Source organism: Microtus ochrogaster, chromosome 15 (assembly GCF_000317375.1).
Source record: "Microtus ochrogaster isolate Prairie Vole_2 chromosome 15, MicOch1.0, whole genome shotgun sequence".
NCBI classification, from domain to species: Eukaryota; Metazoa; Chordata; class Mammalia; order Rodentia; family Cricetidae; genus Microtus; species Microtus ochrogaster.
The window spans coordinates 20241830-20263877 of NC_022017.1; the positions used below are offsets into that span (position 1 = coordinate 20241830).

The 22048-nt window shown below is 39.3% G+C and overlaps 1 protein-coding gene across 1 annotated transcript in view; it reads left to right on the forward strand.

Annotated features, from left to right (window-relative positions):
- Positions 1-7202, forward strand: part of Abcd2 (ATP binding cassette subfamily D member 2) — a 40299-nt gene extending 33097 nt beyond the window's left edge. The window contains exons 9-10 of the mRNA XM_005354318.3: positions 531-656; positions 3886-7202. Of these exons, the coding sequence (XP_005354375.1) occupies positions 531-656; positions 3886-4105 (346 nt within the window). The 3' untranslated portion in view covers positions 4106-7202. The remainder of the gene's footprint in view (positions 1-530; positions 657-3885) is intronic.
- The last annotated feature ends 14846 nt before the right edge of the window (positions 7203-22048 follow it).

Consider the following 22048-nt stretch of genomic DNA (forward strand, 5'->3'; position numbering starts at 1 on the left):
AAAAAACATTTGACAAAATCCAGCACCCCTTCATGATAAAGGGCTTGGAGACAGTAAGAATACAAGGAATATATGTAAACATAATAAAGGCAATATACAGCAAGCCAACAGCCAGCATCAAATTAAATGGGGAGAAACTCAAAGCAATTCCACTAAAATCAGGAACAAGACAAGGCTGTCCACTCTCTCCTTATTTATTCAACAAAGTTCTTGAAGTTCTAGCTAGAACAAAACACAACGAAAGGAGATCAAGGGGATACAAATTGGAAAGGAAGAAGTGACCCTAATTTTCCAAACCAAAATGAAAATACCAAATGGTCGTGTTCATTTTGACTCCAGTCTCAGTAACCTAGGGTCGGGTTGCTGGGCAAGTAAAAAAATAAAGAAAGAAATAAAATGAATTAAAACAGCTGTGTTTGCTTTGCCACTTCCACCATGACCAATGTCACATTCTTCCTACTCCCTGCTGTTCAAAGAAAGACACAGTTTCCAAGAAAATTCATTCATCTCTTTGTATTTTTTTTCCCCAGACCAAAGTACGCCTTGCTGGATGAATGTACCAGCGCCGTGAGCATTGATGTGGAAGGGAAGATCTTTCAGGCTGCTGTGGGAGCTGGGATTTCCTTACTGTCCATAACACACAGACCTTCTCTGTGGTAGGTGCTTCTTGGATCCTACTCTGGATGGAAGCTCTGTTTGTTCTTCTTAAAGGATAACTTTGCTAAATTTCTCCCTGTAGAGTATAAGGTATTTCATTTATTTTTTATCTGTCCTTCTCTGATTTCCCTAACACTTTAGGTCCCCCCGGCCTAATGTAACTTTAATGTGTTATATGGAAATGAGTTCCTCTAATCATTTTGAAGAGTTACATGAAAATCTGATGGTTTATCTGAACTAACAATATTTATAATACTAGAATGTACAGTGAAAGATTATGGAGTGATGTAAGGCTACTCAATTCTTTCAACGTTTCCTTTAAAATCTGGGGAAAACATAAAAACGTTATAACAATACTTCCAAAACTACCAAGTTAGAGGAATCACAGTATATAGAAACCATTTTTGTTTTTGTTGTTGGCTTTAAGAAAAAATGAGCCTGGTAGGAACTGGCATTAAATCTCCCTTAGCCATTATAACAGTCTTGAAGAATGAAGGGAAGGGTCAGAAATCATGAATGATTTTTGTACTGTTGTCTACTTAAAGGAGAAGGCCCTCTCAGCAAATACCTTTAACCCACTGATCCATCTCACTATTTCACTGTCTCTAAACTTCCTATTTCAATTATATGGTTATGGGGGATTTTTTTGTAAATTTTCCTCCTTGAAATATAAATACAGTGTTTTCAATTTAATTTTTATGTGGACTTACATGTTAAAAGGTTAATATTTTGGACTCATTTTCTTATTATTAAAAATAATGTTTTTTTCATATGCTATATTCTGATCACAGTTCCCCCTTCCCCAGCGCCTCTCACCTTCTCCCCCTCTTCCCTACCCACCTAACCCACACCTTCTATCCCTCACCAGAAAACAGGCAACAAAACAACAACCAAACAGACAAAAGAAAAGAGCCAAAGAAAAAGCACACACAAAAAAATACAGACAGATGTAAAGACACACACTTCTGTTCACACAGAAATTCCATGAAATTACAAAATGGAAAACAATAACATCTAAGCATTGTAAGGCCTGTAAGGTTAAAAAAAACACCACACAAAGCATTATTAGAAAAAACACTCCACAAATATCATTGAGTTTGTTTTGTGTTTGAAATCTCCTGCTGACGTGGGGTCTGTCCTAAAGTGTGGTATGTATTCATTCCCAGTGAGACTCTGTTGGAGAAAGGTATTTTTTTCTTTGTGAGTGGTTGTTGATTGGAAATAGCTTCTGGGCTATTGTGTTCACTTCTTTCAACATTGGAACCCACCTGTCTTAGGCCTCCTTAGCAGGTCCAGGGCGTGTGACATGTGTGCTGTTGTATCTAGAAGGCCTTGTTTCCTCAGAATTCTCTCTCCTCTCTGGCTTTTAAGATCTTTCAGTATCCTTTTCTACAGGGTTTCCTGAGCCGTGGGGTGGGGATGGGGGTTTGATGGAGACATCCTGCAGAGGACTGAGTGTTCCAAGGTCTCTCGCTCCCCACACACCGCCCAGCTGTGAGTGTCTGTAGTTGTTTCCAGCTCCTGCAGGAGGAAGCTTCTGTGATGACAGTGAGCAATCCTTTCTTTAGTATAACAGTAGTATTTGGTTTTCCCCTATCTAGTCTTAGGTTCTTGGCCATCCAAGCAGTGTTAGGAAAGGGTTCCATATAATGGAGTGGGTCTTACAGCAGCCAGATAGCGGTTGGTTACTCCCACGTCTTTTGTGCCACTATTGCCCTGGCATACCATGCAGCCAGGACACCTTTGTAGATCACAGTCTTTGTAGCTGGGTCGGTACTACATTTCTCCTCTGAAAATGTACTGAGTACCTTCCAGTACCATGAACACCAGTCAGTAGTGGTGAAGGATCCAGATAGAGACCAACTTGACTTCTCTGTGGTGAATGAGTTGTGTAGGTGTTGTCTTTAGCAATAGGGCCTTACCATCAGTCTGTGGAGAACAACTGGTTGACATGGCCTGGGTTATGGGTTTCCATGTTGCCCCTTTGGTCAACAACTCAATTAGATGTATTACACATTTGGTGCTGGATAATGTATTTGGTGGCAGGTGATGTTAATATTGGAACTTTGTCTTTCCCATTACTTGGTAATTCCATTTAGATGTCTTTCATGCATGCGTATATATCTTAAGAAATTTCCACTGAAATAGCTTTCCATACCCTTCAAATGCCCCCTAGTTTTACCTTTTCATCCCATATACCCTACGTCACCCCTCTTCCCTTCCCTCTCCATTTAATTCTCTCTTCCAGCCCTTCCATCCATGCATAACTATCTATTCTATTTCCTATTCCCTAGGGGGTCCTTCCCTCCCCACTAATCCCTTACTCCATACCTAACCTCTGTGGTTATAAGGATTGTGACCTGTTTGTTGAAAACCTAACAGCTAACATCCATACATAAAATAGAAACTGATTATAAAAAAGCCGACTAGTTGTAATAAATAATAATTACTTGATAAAATAAGTATAAGATAAAACATTGAAGAAAGTCATCAACACTGAAGAATCACGGTCCAGTTATGCTAAGGGCCCAAGTACAGGTGGCTTACTGTGGCAAAAGCTCCGCCATTCCTTTTCCCTCCTCCCACCCCAATCCTCTGCTAGTGGCGTAGGCATCTCTTAGGAGATAGATTGCCTCCCATCTTTCACTGCAAATCTCTGTATCTCGCTGCAATTTCTGTGTAGCTGAGCCATGAAAGAAGAGTGAATCTATGGGGCAACAAGAGAATTTCTCTAAAAGATTCCTGGGGCAGGCGTGTAAATATTATTCTAAGTTATTATTACCGAGAAAGTCGCACTGACATAGAATTTATCCCAGAGGATGGTGTTACATACAAATAAGTTGCTTTTGTATTTCCTTTACTTTCTTTAGTTTTTCTCTGTATGATCTTTTAAATTGTATTGTCTTACGTCAGTTTCCTCTTCCTTACTTCCATTCTAAGACTGTTTTATTATTTATTCAAAAGACATGCTGGGTTATGTGGTTAGTATTCTTTTGTGAATTATATTTACTCAAAATAGGAAATAAATTTAGTAATATCAAGAAGAATTTCCTAGAGATTAAAGACTTTGGATTTCAAGAATATCCAGGTTTTCTCAGGTAAATTAAAATTCAAATGTAAAATATCTGTCTTTACTAAGATTTGTCTTTGAACACCAGTTATAAAATTCTATAACTAAAATGGCTTTTCAAAAATAATGACTCATAATACTCCATTTTAATTATGCAGGAAATACCACACTCACTTGTTACAATTTGATGGCGAAGGAGGTTGGCGCTTTGAACAGCTGGACACTGCTATCCGCTTAACATTAAGTGAAGAAAAACAAAAGTTAGAGTCTCAACTGGCTGGAATTCCCAAAATGCAGCAGAGACTCAATGAACTGTGTAAAATTTTGGGAGAAGACTCGGTGCTGAAAACAAGCCAAAAAGAAGAGGACACACCCTAATTTTTTTTTTTGACATGTTTTAAGTTAACTTTTAGGGAACACCTCAGAGACTTCCTTCCCTGCATGCAGTATGCTAAGCTAAGTGCAGAGAAAGCAAGCCGGCAAAAAGTATTTGGTATGATTTTAGCATCAAGGAAGTATAAGATAACTTTTGGAAAGAAAAGAAAATGCATTAGTTCAGATTAGTGGTGACCTCTATTAGTGCCCAATGAAAGGCCAACTCACCTACAAAAAAAAAAAAAAGAGGACCTTCTACGTGAATATGTGTGGTCTGAGGTTCTTCTTGTGGGAGAAAGCCCCAAAACAAAACAATAAGGGCAGGACCTGGGTTGACGTCAGGTGGGCAGCATCAGAAGTTTGAGTGCTGCTTTAGCCCACTTACCATGGATGGTAGGTACAACGCCTGAAATCCATAATCAGCGCTGCTAGTGGCCAGCTAAACCTCTGTACAAGGCAACAGTTTGATTTTAAGAACCTTCAATATGAAAAAATGTATTTTAATGACAGTGGTTGAAAACAAGCATGGCTAGACAAGCATGAAGTACTGTGTATGAGACTGTCAGACTAATGCAGACACAAACAATTGACTTTAATAAGAATCGTGCATATTTATTAAAACCCCTTTATTTTTAAAAAGAGAATTGCCCGTACAGAAGAGGAGGGTCTAAGCAATGCTTGCACTGGCTGCCACTTGAATCTGCAGTGCTCTATACTTCAATTATTATGCAGAAATACTGCTTGTTTGGTGCCCAAAGAAGCATTTTTAAAACTTGGATCCTGGAGTTCATAGTTATTCCCGCATTCATTTCATTTATTCTGCCTTTGAAGCGATCTTTGGAGGCAGCTCGTCTTTGCTCATTTGCTTCTGAGAAGACTCAGATTTATTTTGATCACGTGATTTATTTTGGAAGACAAGTAGAGATCAAATGAAGTTCTCATGATCTGATTCAGTACTGTTACTACTACTGCCCTTTCAATTTAACTGAGCTATAATGTCAATAAGAAATGAGATGGGTGAGGTTGGTGGACAGAAATGGAATTAGGCAGAGTAGGAAGTAAGGAAAAATTTAAAGTAGATAAATAAATACAGTTGAGGGCATGGAGAAATGACACTTGCTTCTCTTGAGGGGGACCAGAATTTTATTGCCAGCACCCACATGGTGGCTCCAAAACTATGTCAATTCCAGTTCCAGTGGATCTGAAGCCCTCTCCTGGCCTCTAAGGGCCCTGCATACATGTATTGCTCACTCATATATGCAGGCAAAACACTCATATTCATAGCATTTGAAATAAAGAAGTCTGAAAGATAGTAAAGATATTGAAAATTGGCAATGCTAACATTATTATTTAATTGGTCTTTGCAAGAAATAAAAAATGAGTAGGAAACGGAATGGCCATTGATCTTTGACTTATAGCATGCCACGGAAGCCAGCACACTACACAGCTCTGTACATCTCTTCAATGTTGGAGCATCTTCAGCATCAGCACCCAGAAGGGCAGTACATTGCTGAATATGATGCAAGACAATCTATATGAATGCGTCATGGAAAAGATCTCATCTGTCCGGGTGCGCTGGAGTAAGGAGCTTTAATCTCGTCCTCTCTCAGGCATGGTGATGTATATGAAAAATGAAGAGGAACAGTTATAGTGGCCTAGGATTTTGTTTACATATTTAGATATCACCTTAGCAGATGCTCATCTGTCATAGACTATTTGGAAGATAGACTTCCTGGAAGTCATTTACAATGATTGCTGTAAGAAATTACATTTCCACATGTTCAGTTCCACAAAATCGGGGTAATTTGAATTATCAATAAAAGTGATCACCTTACAAGAAGTACTAGAATATACTTCATAATCAGTAATATTTCATTTATATGTTACTACTGCTTCATACTTGTGGGGCAAGAGCTGACGATTTTGTTTAGAGAAAGGTTGGAACTGGAAAGTAATGCTTTTATTTTAAAATGATTTCCTAACCTTTAACAACCATATTACTAGTTAGCCAGGTTATCACGCTAACGGAGAAATATGTGAAGTGGCTTACATTAGGTTTTAAAGGCATAAGAAGAAAACTAAAAGTTCACCTTTGAAACTATAGTGTTCGTAATTTAAAATTAAACCATTTAAGTACCGGATATCTTACATCTTTAAGCTTTGCAAAGAATGCCGACATCAATCCCAGGTTGATAGTTAGACTTTATTTAATAGATGTTATCAATAAGCTGAAATGAAATACACAAGATTCATTAGATGTTTAAATTCTATACTAAAATTCCAGTCATGGAATTTAAATGTTAAAAGTTTCAAGATAAACAAGCTGTTTTTTAATAGCACTTTTTAAAAAATTACTGATTTTCTGAATTACTTTTTCTGAGACCAGATATCCTGTCTAGGAAGGGGAACCTAATGTGAACTTGTGTTAATATCACAACATTCTTTCCAAAGTAGGAGGTTAGAGTTGATATTCCAACAGGCACACCTGTGGAAACATGAGCCCACTGGGACATCTTCCTTGCATAGGACAAAGACAATGGAATATGGAAAATAAATATAAGGAAAATGAAGTATAATTTCAGTTGTCAAACTACTGTTATTTTCCTCAAAAAAAAAAGTATAAATTTATGGAGCTTGATTATTTGAGGGGCTTAAACTCATGAGCTGAATTCCACATTCTATTTCTGCAGCATGCAGCAGCATGCCAAGCATGAGTCTGAAGCTGTGTTCACTCTTATAGACAGGATAATCTCTAAAACACTCTTGAATCACAAGGCTGCTGATCTAACTTGAAAACCAACCCACATTACCCTGTGTTTACACGGGAATGGTTTTCCTTTGACGGTAATTTGACTTTTGTCACAAATTTTGGTGTGTCAAAAGAGGTATAAACAAATGTGTTGGTTTTTATTTCAAGCATTAATTCCAAGTAAAAGTGTGTATTTGTGAAAGGTGTAGCTTATCTTGATATTTGATATGGTTTTGTTTCTTAACCTGTGTATCTTTAAATCTTGTTATGCAATAGAACTGAAACCCAGAGGAAGTTACGTGCTTAGAGATGCAATAAACATTGTGATGGTGATTAAATTATTTATTTAAAGAGATGCCTCTGGCACAGTTGCTTCTTAAGCATCCGCACCACCGTGCTGCTGTTCCAGATGCAGGGGCTGAGAGTTTGTATGTGGACTTTAAATGTTGCCATATGAAAGCTTTCACGTGAATGTGCATTTTTAGAATTAAAAAAACGTTTCTTCTTCACTGACGGTGACGTTTGTGATGACCTGGTGCCGAGAGATCTCACCAGTTAATGCCAAAACTTCAGGAGCAATTTTTCTCTAATGTGCTCGAGTTGTATTGATGAAAGTGAATGAGAAAAAAAACAACCCTGTTGGGATGAGAATCAATACGAAGCTGAGCAAGAATGTGGCTATGATGTCGTCACCCAGTCTGCGCGGCATGTCCCAGCTCTTGAGCTCAGCACTTGTGGTTTGAATGAAAATGGTTCCCATAGGTTCTTATTTTTGAGTGTTTGGTTTCTAGTTGGTGGAGCGTTTAGGAAAGATTAGGAGATGTGGCTTGGTTGGCAGTGGTATCTCATGGGGGGAAGAGGGGTGGATTTGGCTGTTTCAGAAGTTTACAATACCAGATGCAGTCTCCCTCTCTCACTGCCTCCATCTTTGGATAAGATATAAGTCCTTGGCTAGGCTCCAACACCTGCCTCCCTGCCTGTCTATTGCCTTGCTTCCTACCATGATGGCCGTGGACTCACCCTCTGAAACTGTAAGCAAGCCTGCACTTAAGGGCTCCCTTTTACAAGCTGCCTTGGCTGTGGTATCTTTTCGCAGCAGTAGGATGGTAATTAAGGCAGGATTCATCACAAATTCTTTAATCCCCAAGAAAAAATCTTGATTACTCAAGGAGTTACAGGCTAGTTCAGTGGTGTAAAGTGCCTTATTTGTGGATTATAAGTAAATTTTGAGCTTGTGATTATATATACTTTAGATACAAGTTGTGTGATGGTGCCTCACACCTGAATCCATCATTTAGGAGGCAGAGGTAGGAGGACCATCATAGTTTGAGGACACCCTTGACTACATAGTAGGTCCTTAGCTATCCAGGACTATGGGATAAGAGCATGTCTCAAAACAAATGATGAAAAATTGCACATAACATTTCCCAAATAGTTGCTTAATTAATAATTTCTCTATTAATTCAGATCATGTTTTAAATTTTAATGTATGCCAGGCACTGTGCTGAGTTCTTTTGTCTGCCTACAACTTTCTCTTCTTAGAGGATACACAAACTCTTAGTAACTGCAGTGTTCATCGTACATAGGAAAACGCATGCTGGGTGGGAGACAATTAAAAAGTGCTTGTTCAATGGAATATGAATAAATGCGTGAATGAATGAATTGAAATGTGCACTAAGGTAAATGGAAAACACATGAAAATGAGGGTAAGGGTGAATAAGGTCACTGGTGAGAGACAGTTCACGCTTCCCTTCACGTCCCAGGAACCAGAACTGTGACAGTCACTCTTTCTTTTTTGTCGACAGAAAACTGAGGCTCTTGGTGTTTTGTGCTGCTTGCTTCATCTACTTTTTCTCCTCTTCTCTGCACTAAGAATTAGTCTGCTTTTTTGTTATTTTCAACAGGATGCTCTTCTGAAAATACTGTGGTTTTGTAAATGGTTTTGCTCATGTCAGCCACACATATAATAAAAACGCAACAATACAGAGAAGATCAAGGTGACCCTGGTGCAATTATCCCTTCTAATTCCCTGATACAACAGAAAATCCACATTATATTAACTATTCTATTTGGGTTACTTAGTCCCACTTGCATTCTTTCTTTTCACCAGCTTCTGAAACTCCCAAGTGTGCATTCTTCTTCCTGCTTCGCTGAGTGATTCTCAACATTCCTTATGTCATAAGGAAAAGGTCCAGGGATCTCTATATCTTGCTATTTTTATGAACAATCTAAGAAGTCTTTATGAGTAAGAGAAGTTAGAGACATGGACAGATTTCTATTTTCTTAATATTTGCTTGGAGTTTAATACCATCCAAACAACAAACAATGATGGCTAACTCCCAGTGATAAGGAATTAAAGCAGAAATAGATTGAACTAAAAGTTGGGCTCATTGGAAACACAGCACTCTCCTTTGCCTTGGACCACAACTGATTGCACTACTTGGTTGGTTCTAACCTCTTAATAACCTCAGACTGAGCATGCTCCTGTACTAGCTTTTCTGTGCCTCAGTTTTTAAACTTTTTAGATGTGAGGATTAACTCACTGTATATACGATCACAAACAAACTCATAAATAAAAATTGTTTGCTGTTGAATAGTTGTAATTTATGGCTATTAAAAATAGTGAGTTGGATGATTGTGGCACAGGCTTTTAATTCCAGCACTTGGGAGGCAGAGGCAGGCCAATCTCTGTGAGTTCAAGGCCAGCCTGGTCTACAAAATGAGTTCTAAGACTGGCTCCATAGCTACTGGGAAATCCTGTCTCGAAAAAGAAAATAATAATAGTAACTTAGAGGGTGAAAAAAACATGGCGGACAGAGCAGCAAGCATGGTCAGAGAAGGAGAGCTAGAGTATGGGAGCCCAGTCACAGCAGACAAAAGAGAAAGCCTTGCCAAGCAGAGCTGGTCCCCAGGCTGCAGGGATGCTTGGGCCACCACTGGGTCCACCTTGCTCTGTCACAGCCTTCTAGGACAGTGCCACAGCCCAGTCGGCATGGAGCCATTGCTGCTGCTGCTGCTGCAGCTGCCACAGCCGCTGCTAGAGCTGTTCACTGCTCGCCCTGCTTGGGGGAAGAGAGCATGGGCTGCTAAAGGCTTCAGTCAGACAAGATGGTTGAACTGGCAGGGTGGCCTGTGCCGAGGGTGGGATGGTACAGCAGCCGGGAGTTTGTGCAGGTTCTGCCCCAAGACACTCTGTTCAACCACATGAGCACCCCAACTCTACACAATAACATGATATCTATGATGAAGAATGTTCATTTTCTGTGTTAAGTCTCCTCAAAAAACTTCTATGGTCCATGCTGCCACAGGAAACAAGGCTGACATCCACAATCCATGCTGCTGGCTGCTATGGGCAGAGAGAACTCTTTTGCAGTGGTATCGATGACTGCAGACTCATAATTGAGAATGAGAGACATTGAAGGCTTCTGTGCCAACACCCCCCCCAAAAAAACCAATCCAAACATGAAGCTATTGAAGAGATTCCTTAAAAAGTTGTGATAAAGATGCTGTAATATAGCTCTTTCTCTTCTCAGTTGATGGTTCCAGGTGTGGGTGGGAAGGACTCAATTTTCCTTAAGGAACCGGATACTGGGAGTTTGACCAAGCTTCAGTGAGTATAAGAACATAAATCGGACTTGTTTTGGGGTTGGAGCAGTGAGGGCATAAAGATGGGAGGGTAAACCTGGGAGGAATAGGAAGCGAGTGTGATCAGGGTACATTGTATGAAATTCCCAAATATTTAATAAAAGCATTATGTTGGGGGAAAACAAAAATCTAGAGGATTATGAACAAGGATAGTGAGCTACATAATGAAGACCTTTAGGTATATCACACACTGTGTGCGTCTGTACATTTTTCTGGCCACAGCAACCAGAGTGGTGTTTTCCACTGCAGAACCTAAGGCTATGGTCTCTCTCAGTTTTTCACAACTCCTAGGAAAATCTGAACTCTCTAAGTTGGCCTGCAAGGCTCTGCATCATCTGAGTGCCTTCCCTCAGTCTCTTTTCTGATCTGGATGCTTCCTTGCTTGCGGTGGGAACAGCCCCTTCCTTTTCAGTCTGCAATCTTCCATAGTTGCTCCCGTTTCCCTTCCTGTCACTGCCTGACTTACTCATTCTTTCTTCAGATGGTCAGCTGTGTATCTGATCCCATAGGGAAGCTTTGCCTCTCTCTTTCCAGTTTCATTTTTATAAATGTCTTCTTAGTGTTTACTACAGCTGGGATTCTCTTTTCTTTACTAAGGTCTACTCCAATCTCCCTGGAGAGCGGAGAATTCCTGGAAGCTTGCAGTTCAGCTAGTAGGTCAGTTCCAAAAGTAATTTCAGTTTTTGCAAAACTGAAACTTGCTATCTAATAGAAATACATTTTTGATACATGTGATAATGACATATGTCATATATCATCTTAATGCACATTTCTTGCTTTCTTTTTGCTAATGACTTATTACTTGCTGTTTATTTTAAGTTCTAAAAAATGTATTGACAGTTTTCTATATTTATTTAATGAATAGCTTTTTTCACTCCCTTTTTTTTTTCTCCTTTCATCCTCATCGCTCTCCCAATAAAACCCTTTTTCTCAACAAGTCCCCCTCCTATGTTCACATCATCTTTTTGTTTGTGGTCCAGAGTTTAATGAAAGTTTCTTGTCCAAGCCTGGGTGGGAGGTTACTGACTGGAATAGGAGCAGCCTATCTGTGACTGTAAAAGTGGAGAAAAGAGACCTGCCTCCCTCAACTTTATCATTATGAAAAGATTAGACAAGCTACAAATATGAGCAATCGTCCTATCTGAGTACAAGACAGCTCACAAACCATGAAGACTCAGAAATGCATCTGACTCAGAAACTGCTGAGGAACATGCAGTAGACAGTTCAAGAAGTCTCAAAAGAAGAACAGTTTTGAAGATGAGAAAAGTGGTGGCCATCAGAAGTTGGCAAGCCTTTAAGAATAGTGATCAAAGTCAAGCCCAAAGGAGAAGCTGCTAAAAACTCAAGTGGTTTGGGTTTGAAACAAGTTGGAAAAAATAGGAAAGAAAAGACTGTCTCAAGAATTGGGCACTCTGTTTACTCCACCCACCTAAAGGCTGGCCTATCAAATGGGCCAAGGCAGTTTCTTTTTTTAACCAATGACCATCCTCCATCAAAGAACTAGATGGAATTTTAAAAAAAAATCATCATTTTGTACTGTTTTATTCTATGCAATAATGAATAACTTCTTGATGAGATTGTGTGTGCATGTGTGTGCAAGTGCATGCACATGTGTGTACGTGTGTGTGTATGTGTGTGTGTGTGTGTGCACGCACACCTCATGCTTGTGGGCCAAGATGTAAGCTCTCAGCTATAGCTCTAGCACTATGCCTACCTGCCTGATGCCATGATATCCACCATGATTATAATGAACTCACCCTCTGGGACTCTAAGTCCCCAGTAAACTGCTTTTTCTATGAATTGCCTTGGTTATAGTGTTTCATCACAGTAACTGAAAAGTAATGAATACAATAATTTTAAATGGAGAAAAGCTCAAAGCATTTCCAGTAAAATATGGAACAACACAAGGATGCCCACTCTTAATATTCCTGTTCAGTATAATTCTTGAAGTCTTGGCTACAGCAATAAGACATGTGAAAGAAATAAAGGGAATGATAATGGGGAGAAAAGAAATAAAATATCTATATATGCGGATGACATTCTGCGAATAAAGGAGACTAGGCTGTACCAGAAAACTCTTATAGCTCATAAATGCATTCAACCCAGCAGCAAGATACAAAATTAATACACAAATAAGTAGCCTTTCTATCCACAAATGATGAACAGAGCAACCAAAGAAATCAGAGGAACAATCCCATTTACAATAGTTTTGAAAAATGTACAGGTTGGATAAATGTTACTAAGAAAGTGAAATAACTATGTAACGAAACCTTTAAGACAATAATAAAGAAAGAAATTGAAGAAGACATCAGAAGATGGGTGCCTGCAACGTAACAGAAGAACTTTGGGAGACTGTCCAGGCATCGAGCTGTCACTGTCAATTCTGGAGTTTTGGAAGTTGCTTACAATGCACTTTCTGTTTACTCAGGTAATGTTATGTCCTTCTTGATTCTTTGATGGAGTTGAAGAACACATAGTTAATTATGATAAAAGATAATATATATATAAATATTGTAACTATAATTCTTGCTTGATAACTATTTTGTTATATATAATTTTATTATGTTAAAGTTAGAACCTTCCTCTTCATTTAGACAGAAAAGGGAAAATGATGTGGGAAATCCTTCTATATTTGTGTTGATTTTCTTGGTTAATAAATAAAGCTGTTTGGGCCAGTGGCTTTGCAGAATAGAGCTAGGTGGGAAAACTAAAATGAATGCTGGGAGAAAGAAAAAGGAGTCAATGAGAAGCCATGTAGCCCCTTCGAAGACAGATAGAACTTCACCCAGTAAGCCACAGACACGTGGTGATATACAAATTAATGGAGATGGGTCAGTTTAGCATATAAGAGTTAGCCAGGAATACGCTTAAGCTAATGGCCAAACAGTATTAAAAACAATATAGTTTCTGAGTGATTATTTTGTTTCTGGGCAGCCAGGAATGAACAAACAGCCTCTCCCAACAACAGACCAGAAAGACAAACGTTGAGCATTCTCTCAAATCTGGATATTATCTTAGTATCTTCATATATATTATTACATTTGGAAGGCCACAAAGCTCAGGAATTGGCAAGGAACTCTAGGGAAAAGTCTTTCAAGAGAGGGAGATAGAACATAGAGGTCTAGAGGGTTGAGGAAAACGATGGAAAGACAATGGTTAATTTTGGTGGGATAATTGGAGGGCAGAATATAAAAAAAGTGTAAGTATAGGATTGATTAATACTAAAGGTCTTTTAAAGAAGACATACATAATCCTACTACTGTAGAATATTCCATATATATATATATATATGCAATGAGAAGGAAGCAATACCCCAACTGGACACCCCATGCTAGAAAATAAACCTAAACCTACAGTACCAGGAATAGGTTGCTTATTTTGAGTTGTTGGACAGTTGGTCACGTATACCTTCTTAAGTATTCTAGTTATTGTCAATACTCTTGGCTCCTCTCCAGAACATGACAGTAAGACCTTATTGTTGAAACTACCACACACTTGAGTCACAGACCATGGAGCAAACAAGCTGGTTCTAACCTGAAAACTTCCTACTGACTAGTGTTCGTGGTGCTGAAATGTAATATGCGCACTGCTGAAAAAGAAAAGTAATCACAAATGTCACCCATATGTGAACCCTGTAAGCTATAATAACAACTGGCCTGACAAGATATGTTCACTGGTGAAGTAATGGCATAAATTTATGGGCATATCCAATCACTTCCTGATCAGATCTATTGCCCACACCATGAGATGGAATCCATACCTGGTACTACTAGCAGTGTCACGAACTTTTGGCTAGATAGGTTATCGGCCCTAGGGGAAAACCCAATACTATTATTCAGCTAAATGGGCATAATATTAAAATGACTCCTAATTATTTATTGCTACACACTCAGATCATCTTTCAACCATCATCAGAGAAGCTGTCCCTTGCAGTACATGGCAATGTACATAGAGACACCCAACTGGTCAATGTGCAGAGAGTTAAAGATTATGGGGCACTCAGCCCTAAATGAGACACCCAGATTACACTCCTTTCTGCAAAGATCTGCCATCTTTATGGAAGAACGGCAGAAGGACTCTGAGAACTTGAAGTGGCCAATAGCATCAAGGAAAGAGTGGTTTCCAGACCCAACACAATAGACATGCATCTGGACTAGTAGTGATTCTCAGCATACAAACGACCTGTGCAAAATCCATCAGACAAAATCCCAGAATAGGAGTGGGAAGATGAGCATGAGGTCCCACACTAACTATGGAGCCACTGTCATTTGATAGCTACTGGGGGAAAAAGTCGGTTTTCTTTAGCAGTGTGAACCCAGATAGGTTGATCACCCACCAGGGCAAGCCCATGCCTGAGAATATTTGGGTAACACAAATTGTGTGTGTTACCTGCAGGTAGCTACACCTGTGGGGAGTTAATGGTTACAGCACTTGCAGGGACTCTAGGGAACAACACGCTGCAGCTCTTCTCCTTGTAATTCTGGCTGACGTACATCCTGCTTCTCTTCTGCTTTACTCTCTGACACATTTAAGAGGATGACTGTCTTGTTTGGGGCAAGCTGTAGCGCAACCACAGAACCCTCAAAACTTGCAGCACAATGGAACAGATGGAGTCAGGATTGTTCCCGAAGTATCATAACAAGTATAGTTCAAATAAGAGAATCGTGTGAACAAACAAGAGAAACACCAAAATCTCCCCAATATGTATTCTGTAAAACGTGCTCATTGTAGCCCGAGATTGTGCTACATGCCTGTAGAATGCTGGTGGTAAAGGCGGGAAGCCCAAGGCCAGTCCTGACTACATGAAACCCTGTCTAAGAAAAAAATTAAGTTAAAAATTAAAAAGTTGAATATCGTGGGTTTTTTTTCTAGATCATTTTTCGTTTTACACTTTTGACTTTTTGAAACAAGGTTTAACTCTGTAGCTCAGGCTGGCCTAGAACTCATCACATAGCCCAGAACAGCCTTGAGTCTACAGCATCCTTCTACTTTGCCCCCAAGTGTTAGGATTGCAAGTGTGAGCAATATCTGGCTCATTTATTTGTTTGTTTATATTCCAAACTGTATTTTGGCAGTATAAGATATTTACATCTTATAGTTTTTATTTATTTCTAGAATGAATACATTTTTACATAAGTAAAACATTTAAAAATGTGTCTCAAGTCTTAGACATCATTTTAATACTTGAAGTAGGTTGGAAATCTAAGTGATGACATATTTATTTTAATTTTTTAAACTTAAAACAAAGAAAAATCAATCTGAGGTGTTTCACATATAGAAATGTTTTCATTCTTATTGAATATGGATGTTAAGTTAAAAATGATCCATTGAGCAAGAAATGATGGATCATGCTTGTACTTGCAGCATCCAGGAGTCTGTATTGACCACATAAAGACCCTGCTTGAAACAAAACAAAAACGTGCAGTTGACAAGCTGCTTTGTCGCTGTAAAAGGAACATATTTGCTCCAACACAGTGGTTCTCAACCTTCCTAATGCTGAGACCCTTTAACACAGTTCCTCATGCTGTAGTGACCACCAACCATAAAATTATTTCTGTTGCTTCTTCATAACTGAAATTTTGCTATTGCTATGATTTGTGATGTAAATATTTGTGCTTTCCTAAGGTCATAGGCAATCCCTGTGAAAGGGTCATTTGACCCTGAGGGTGAGAACCACTGCTCTAACAGGTATTTAAAGACATAGTTTGCAGGGTGCTGAAGGATGGCTCAGCATTTAAGAAAACTTGGTGCTCTTTCCCAGGTTTGATTCCCAACACCCACACGGTGGCTCACAAACATCTATAACTCTAGTTCCAGAGGAACTGACACTCTTTTGGCTGCTGCAGGTACCACAGAGGTACATGTAGAGATGTTTGCATTCTTATTGAATATCGGTGTTAAATTCAAGAAAAGGATCCGTTGAGCCATGTGGCACACAGACATTCATGCAGGCAAAACATATTTACATGAAACAAAGTAAATAATTAAAAAATAGTTCACAAGTGAGAAACCTTTTAAAATAAAACGAAACTTGTTTTTAATGATTAAAATAACAAATTTTGTGTTTTTTAACCAACCGCAGAAATTATAAGAAACCTAAAATTTGTTTTTGATTATAGATACATTTTATTTTATTTAATTACAGTTTTGTGGAAATTTAAACATCAGTTCCCCATTTTTACATTAGGAGGTAGATTAGCTGGTTTTACATAATTGGTTGCACTCAGGTTTGTGCTTCCCAACATGCTCTGGGAGAATGGACTATAGACGTAAAGGGTCCAGGAGGACAGATGGATAGACAGACAGTCAGTTAGCTACTAAGAAGAAAACTCAGAGAAGCCATGGTCAAACAGCTTGAATCCAGGATACAGTAAGATAGTTTGTATCGGTAGATCCCTATTTCCTGAGCAGACTTTGTACCTGGAGTTTGTTGCTTATTTTCTTAATTTCTCTACAAAAAGGCTAATGGAGACTTACCTTTACAAACAAAAGAATTGGGAATAGGAGGACAAAGTAGCATTCCAAACAGTACATTTGAAACTATAGTGCTAGTATTGAATTTCAAAGTCAATGCCCTTGCAACATTATGTAAGAAGGGAGGTTGAGAACACTGAGATAAGCTGGAGGGAAGCTGGTCTTTCCTCTCCAGGGCTGCAACCCCTTGTTGGCTCAACAACTGGACTAGCAGGGGCATGATGGATGGGACAGAGCCGCCACCCTGCTGCACACCTATCCACCTACTTATGTTCCTGTGGAACTGGAAGCCAGGGGTGGAGTTCACTAATGACTCCCAGATTTACAGCTTCTAGCACAGCACATCAGTTTAAGTGGGTGGAGGTAGAAAGAAAACTCGGACATACTACCCCAATTTCATCCAAAGGAGTAATGTCTCTTCTCCAGGTTCTGCAACAAACAGCATCCACGTGAAGCAGCTCTTTGCCACTTGTGCTTAAAAGGGTAGATTTATTTTTTTCATATCGATGAGATGCTCTTTGTTTTTCTTTATTCCATTGCACGTAATGGTGTATCTATAGCCAAAGGCTAGGGATGGGTTGTATTTAGTAAAACACTACTCTGGTTCCAGGCAATACTTAGAGACAACTAAACAGTTTTAACTGGCATTTCTCAGTCAAGCAAACAAGACAGGTGCCAGCAGATGTCTTTGAGTTCTAAATGTTGAATAGCACTTGATAAAAAAAAATCCTAGAGATTATTATTTGTTTAGAGTAATATTTTTGAATGTCTTAGCGATTGAACTCAGACCCTTTATATGATACTTTAATACCCATCAGTACTCACCAAGTAATATACAAGAAATATTTGAGGAGGCTGAACAGAGCAGTCAGTTGCAAACACTAACTGTTCTTCCTGAGGACCTAGGTTCAATTCCCATCACCTGCATAATGATTACTGCCTGTAATTTCCAGAGGATCCTGCACCCTCTCCTGGCCTCCAGAGGCACTACCTGCTTATAGTAGGTCACAGAACTACATGCAGGCAAAATACCTATACACAGAAATAGAATCAAAATCTCATCCAAATAAAAAAAATTTAAATATTTGAATTAGCTCCTAATAGATATATGTGTATATAGAATATATATGGAAATAAATTTGTGTGAAAATGTGTGCATATACTTTCCTATAATGTAGATCTAGCTCTCGTAAAATCTTTACATGAACATTTCAACTACAACTTGAAGTGTGTTTCTAAAAATATTGTTAAATGCAAAAAAATACTTGGAGCTCTTTGTTCACACTCTTCCTTAAACATAGTTTTTCTTTTATTGTTTCCTTTAATGCTCAAAAGCTGCCCTGACTCTTGACGCTGCTTGTGCATTATCTTATCATTTGACTTTCTCCATCTCTGGAGGAAAACACATTGCTTAGTTCATCACAATGGCCCCTTTTTTGCACTCTGTGTTTCCTCTAAAGGGGGTCGGTTGCTACAGTGTGCATCTGGAAGTGAGGACAACTTGGGGAGTTGGTTCTCTTCTTCCACCACACGGCTTCCAGTGACTGAATTTAGGTCATCAGATTTGGAGGCAAGTGCCTTTCCTCGCTGAGCCATATCACCTGTCCCAGTACTTTTACGATTAATGGTAAGAATAACAATGCTTGCAATAACTAAAAGGATCAAGATGTATAAGGCAATTACCTTGGCTCTCTCTCCTCTCTAACTCTATCCTATAACACAATCCATCCAAAAAAGAACATTTCCACACCTTTCTCCATCTTTAGATCAACACATAGAGAACTTACTTCCCTTTTTTTTTGGTTACTCCACATATAGTTTTGTAACTTTAAGAAATCAATGAATGCATTATTAATATTTTTCTTGAAATATTTATTCATAACTTTTTTCATGGAAGTGTATCAGTCCATGCTGTAGCTGGCTTGTCCCAATGCTGAGAGGTATTTTGCTTTTATATTTTTTATACTATTATGAAGACTACAATAGACATCTCTGTGCTGAGAGCTCCCATGTTGTTAGTGCCCACAGAAAGTCCCTATAAATTAGTTCCAGGGCATCCACATGTTTTGCCAGCTCTCTTTCCAGGGATGCACTAGCTGCTGCACATATTGTGCATCTGACAAGCGGGCTGATTTAAATGAGAAATGTCCCTCATATGCTCAAACATTGGAATATTTGGTACCCAGTTGGTGGTGCTGTTGAGAAGGTTTAGGAGGTGTGACCTTCCTGGAGGGAGTGTGCCCCTGGAGGGGGAATTTGAAATTTCATAGCTTCTCCCGACTTTGAGTTTGCTCTCTCTTCCCTGCTTGTAAGGTTGCTGATGTGAGAGCTCTGCTTCTTGCTCTTGTTGTTGTGTCTATCCCTGGCTGCTATGCCTTCTAGCCATGATGAACTCGAAACCCTCTGAAATAATAGCAGAAATAAAATTATTGCTTTCGTAAGTTACTTCTTGTCCTGATGTTGCCACAGCAACAACAAAGTAACTAATAAAGTATCCAATTATTGTTGTCCTTGTTACTATTATTGAGATGAAGTTTCTCTTGAATCACTCATGGTAATGAAGAACCCCTTTATTCAAGAGACTTCCACCCCTACCCTGATTCTACAGTAACTGGGATTAGAAGCATCCACCACCAAAGCATCAAACTGCTTTCTCCTTTGTCTTTCTCTGACTCTTGGAGACATGGAACGTGTTTTCACATGTCAGGTTTGTTTGTTTTGTTTGTTTGTTGTTGTTGTTTGGTGCTGGCAGCTGACTAATTTAGAAAAATGCTTCACCCCTGTGTTCCTGTCACTCAGGTTCATTCTGGAAAGTTCCATTACCTCAGCTCCCCATTCATCTCAGGTCCACCCACCATGCTGAGTCTTCTCACTGTACAGGTCCTTTTGCTTCCTGACAGCTCCATTTCTAAGACGCCATCTTTACAGAAAGTCACATACCCGTAGGGTTACACTAAATATTGTCTTCTATATAGACTTGCTCCCACTTCAGAATTTCAGTTTATCCTGATGCTTTCTCTCTACTCTTGCTTCTTTCCCCCAAATATTCCTGAATACCTGTTAGTCTAACTAACTGAGGTTTGCAGTCCTTTCTGTTCTCCTATACGCGTTAATAATATTTCCCAAATCAAGCAATCAAAGCTTTTGGGGGTAATGCTTCTTCATCATCTCTGGGTTTATGTGATCCAGTGGTTTTCAATCTGAGTGATCCTACTCACTGTCTGGAAATATGAGAGTCCTGCTGGCTTGTCAGGAAGCCTTAGCAAGCTCAGACAGCATTTAATGTCCAGACTTCTCAGGACGCATGTCCTCCAAATCCCAAGGTGCTCACAAAGATGACTGTACCTCCAACAACAAACATGGAGTACTTCAATAATCTGATCAAAGCAAGAAGGCAGTGTACAACCCAAGGGTCCCATAGGCCCTATGGAGCCTATTCTACAAAACCCTGCCTGGACTATGTACCACTTGAAACCGGTCAGAAGAACCCAGCCACTTCTGTGCTTCCTTGTATTAATCTTTCTGCCAAACTCGAGTAAACTCTTCTTTTCCCATCTAACAAAGTCTAGTTAAGCACAGACACAATTACCACCTAGATATTAAGAGTTTTACAGAGGACGCCACAAAATCTTGTGCTATTTTTTTTTATGTCGTAACCTGGATAGATCTGATATAAATTATCACTATTCATTACAAATGCCTTCCATTTCATACTCTGCCTAAAGAAACTTGTTAAGCAACACCTTTTTCTTTCTGTGTCTTAAAGGATTAGGCAGGGCTTAAAGCCGAACTTAAGCTATGAATTCTGTAGCAATCTTGGCAGGGTTTTACTGACGTGCTCACTCTTCATAACAAATGCATCAACGTGAAAAAATAAAACCAGCCAAGGCTGTAAGTGCTTCTGTCCTCTTACCCCTCTCAAAATTGGCGGAGTGCTTTTCCCCGTCCTTTCAAGGGCAGAAGTGAATGCTGGTCCCATGTGTCACACTGTCTCTCTGCCTCTACCTGTGCCCTCTCTTCCTTTGTCTTTTATGCCTGGTTCTTTTGTTTAACATGGTACGCTGAAGGTTCATTCACGTTGAAGTGTCTGTGTTGAATCGTTTTCTTTAAACTGGTGAATATCATGAATTCCATGTATATACCACATTCTGCTTACTCATTTGCTAATGGTCTTGTCCACATTCTAACTTTTCTGAACAGTGATGCTATCAATATGAAACACAATTATCTCCTTGAGACTTTGCCTCCTCTTGCCCAGAGGTAGAATTGCTGGCTCAGACAATACTTCATTTTTATTTATTTTTTTTTTTAGGATCCTTCATATTATTTCCCAAAGTGCAAAGTGGCTGTGCGATTTCACATTTCTCCACATGGTTTATTAATTAAAAAGTTTTTGAAGCATGTCAGTTTTCAGGAGGATAGAAAAACCAGTGCAAATAAAATGGATAATAAAAGAGAACACGAAGATGTAAAACATCCAGTCAGGTATGAGAATATCCAACCTGTCTATTAAGGAAGTAAATTAATTGTGGGGTTTTTTTGGGGGGGGGGGTTTGTTTAGTTTTGTTTTCAAAACAGAGTTTCTCTGTAGCTTTGGAGCTTGGAGCCTGTCCTGGAACTAGCTCTTGTAGACCAGTCTGGCCTTGAACTCACAGAGATCTGCTTGCCTATGCCTCCAAAGTTCTGGGATTAAAGGCATGTGCCAACATTGCACGGCGGAAATAAATTTTTAAATGACAAGAGAATGTGAACCAAATGTTAAAATGCCTCCCAGTTAGATGTTGGGGAGTACACGGAGATCCTTTGGTGGCATGGCTGAAGAAGTACACCCAGTTCTGCTCCTGCACTGCAAGCCTGCACTGCAAGCCAACAGCAGTGTTCCCAGGCCATGCAATAACATAAAGAAATACATAACATAACAGTGTTTTTCCTGGAGTTTTTAGGACACAAGCCAATGGCAACCCCAACAAGCTAGATTTAGTCACTCTTCTGGTGATGTGGAGAGAAAGAAAATTTATTCAGCCACACTTGGAAGAGTAACAGGCAAAGTGTCCAGAAAGTCCAGGTTAGTCTTGAGG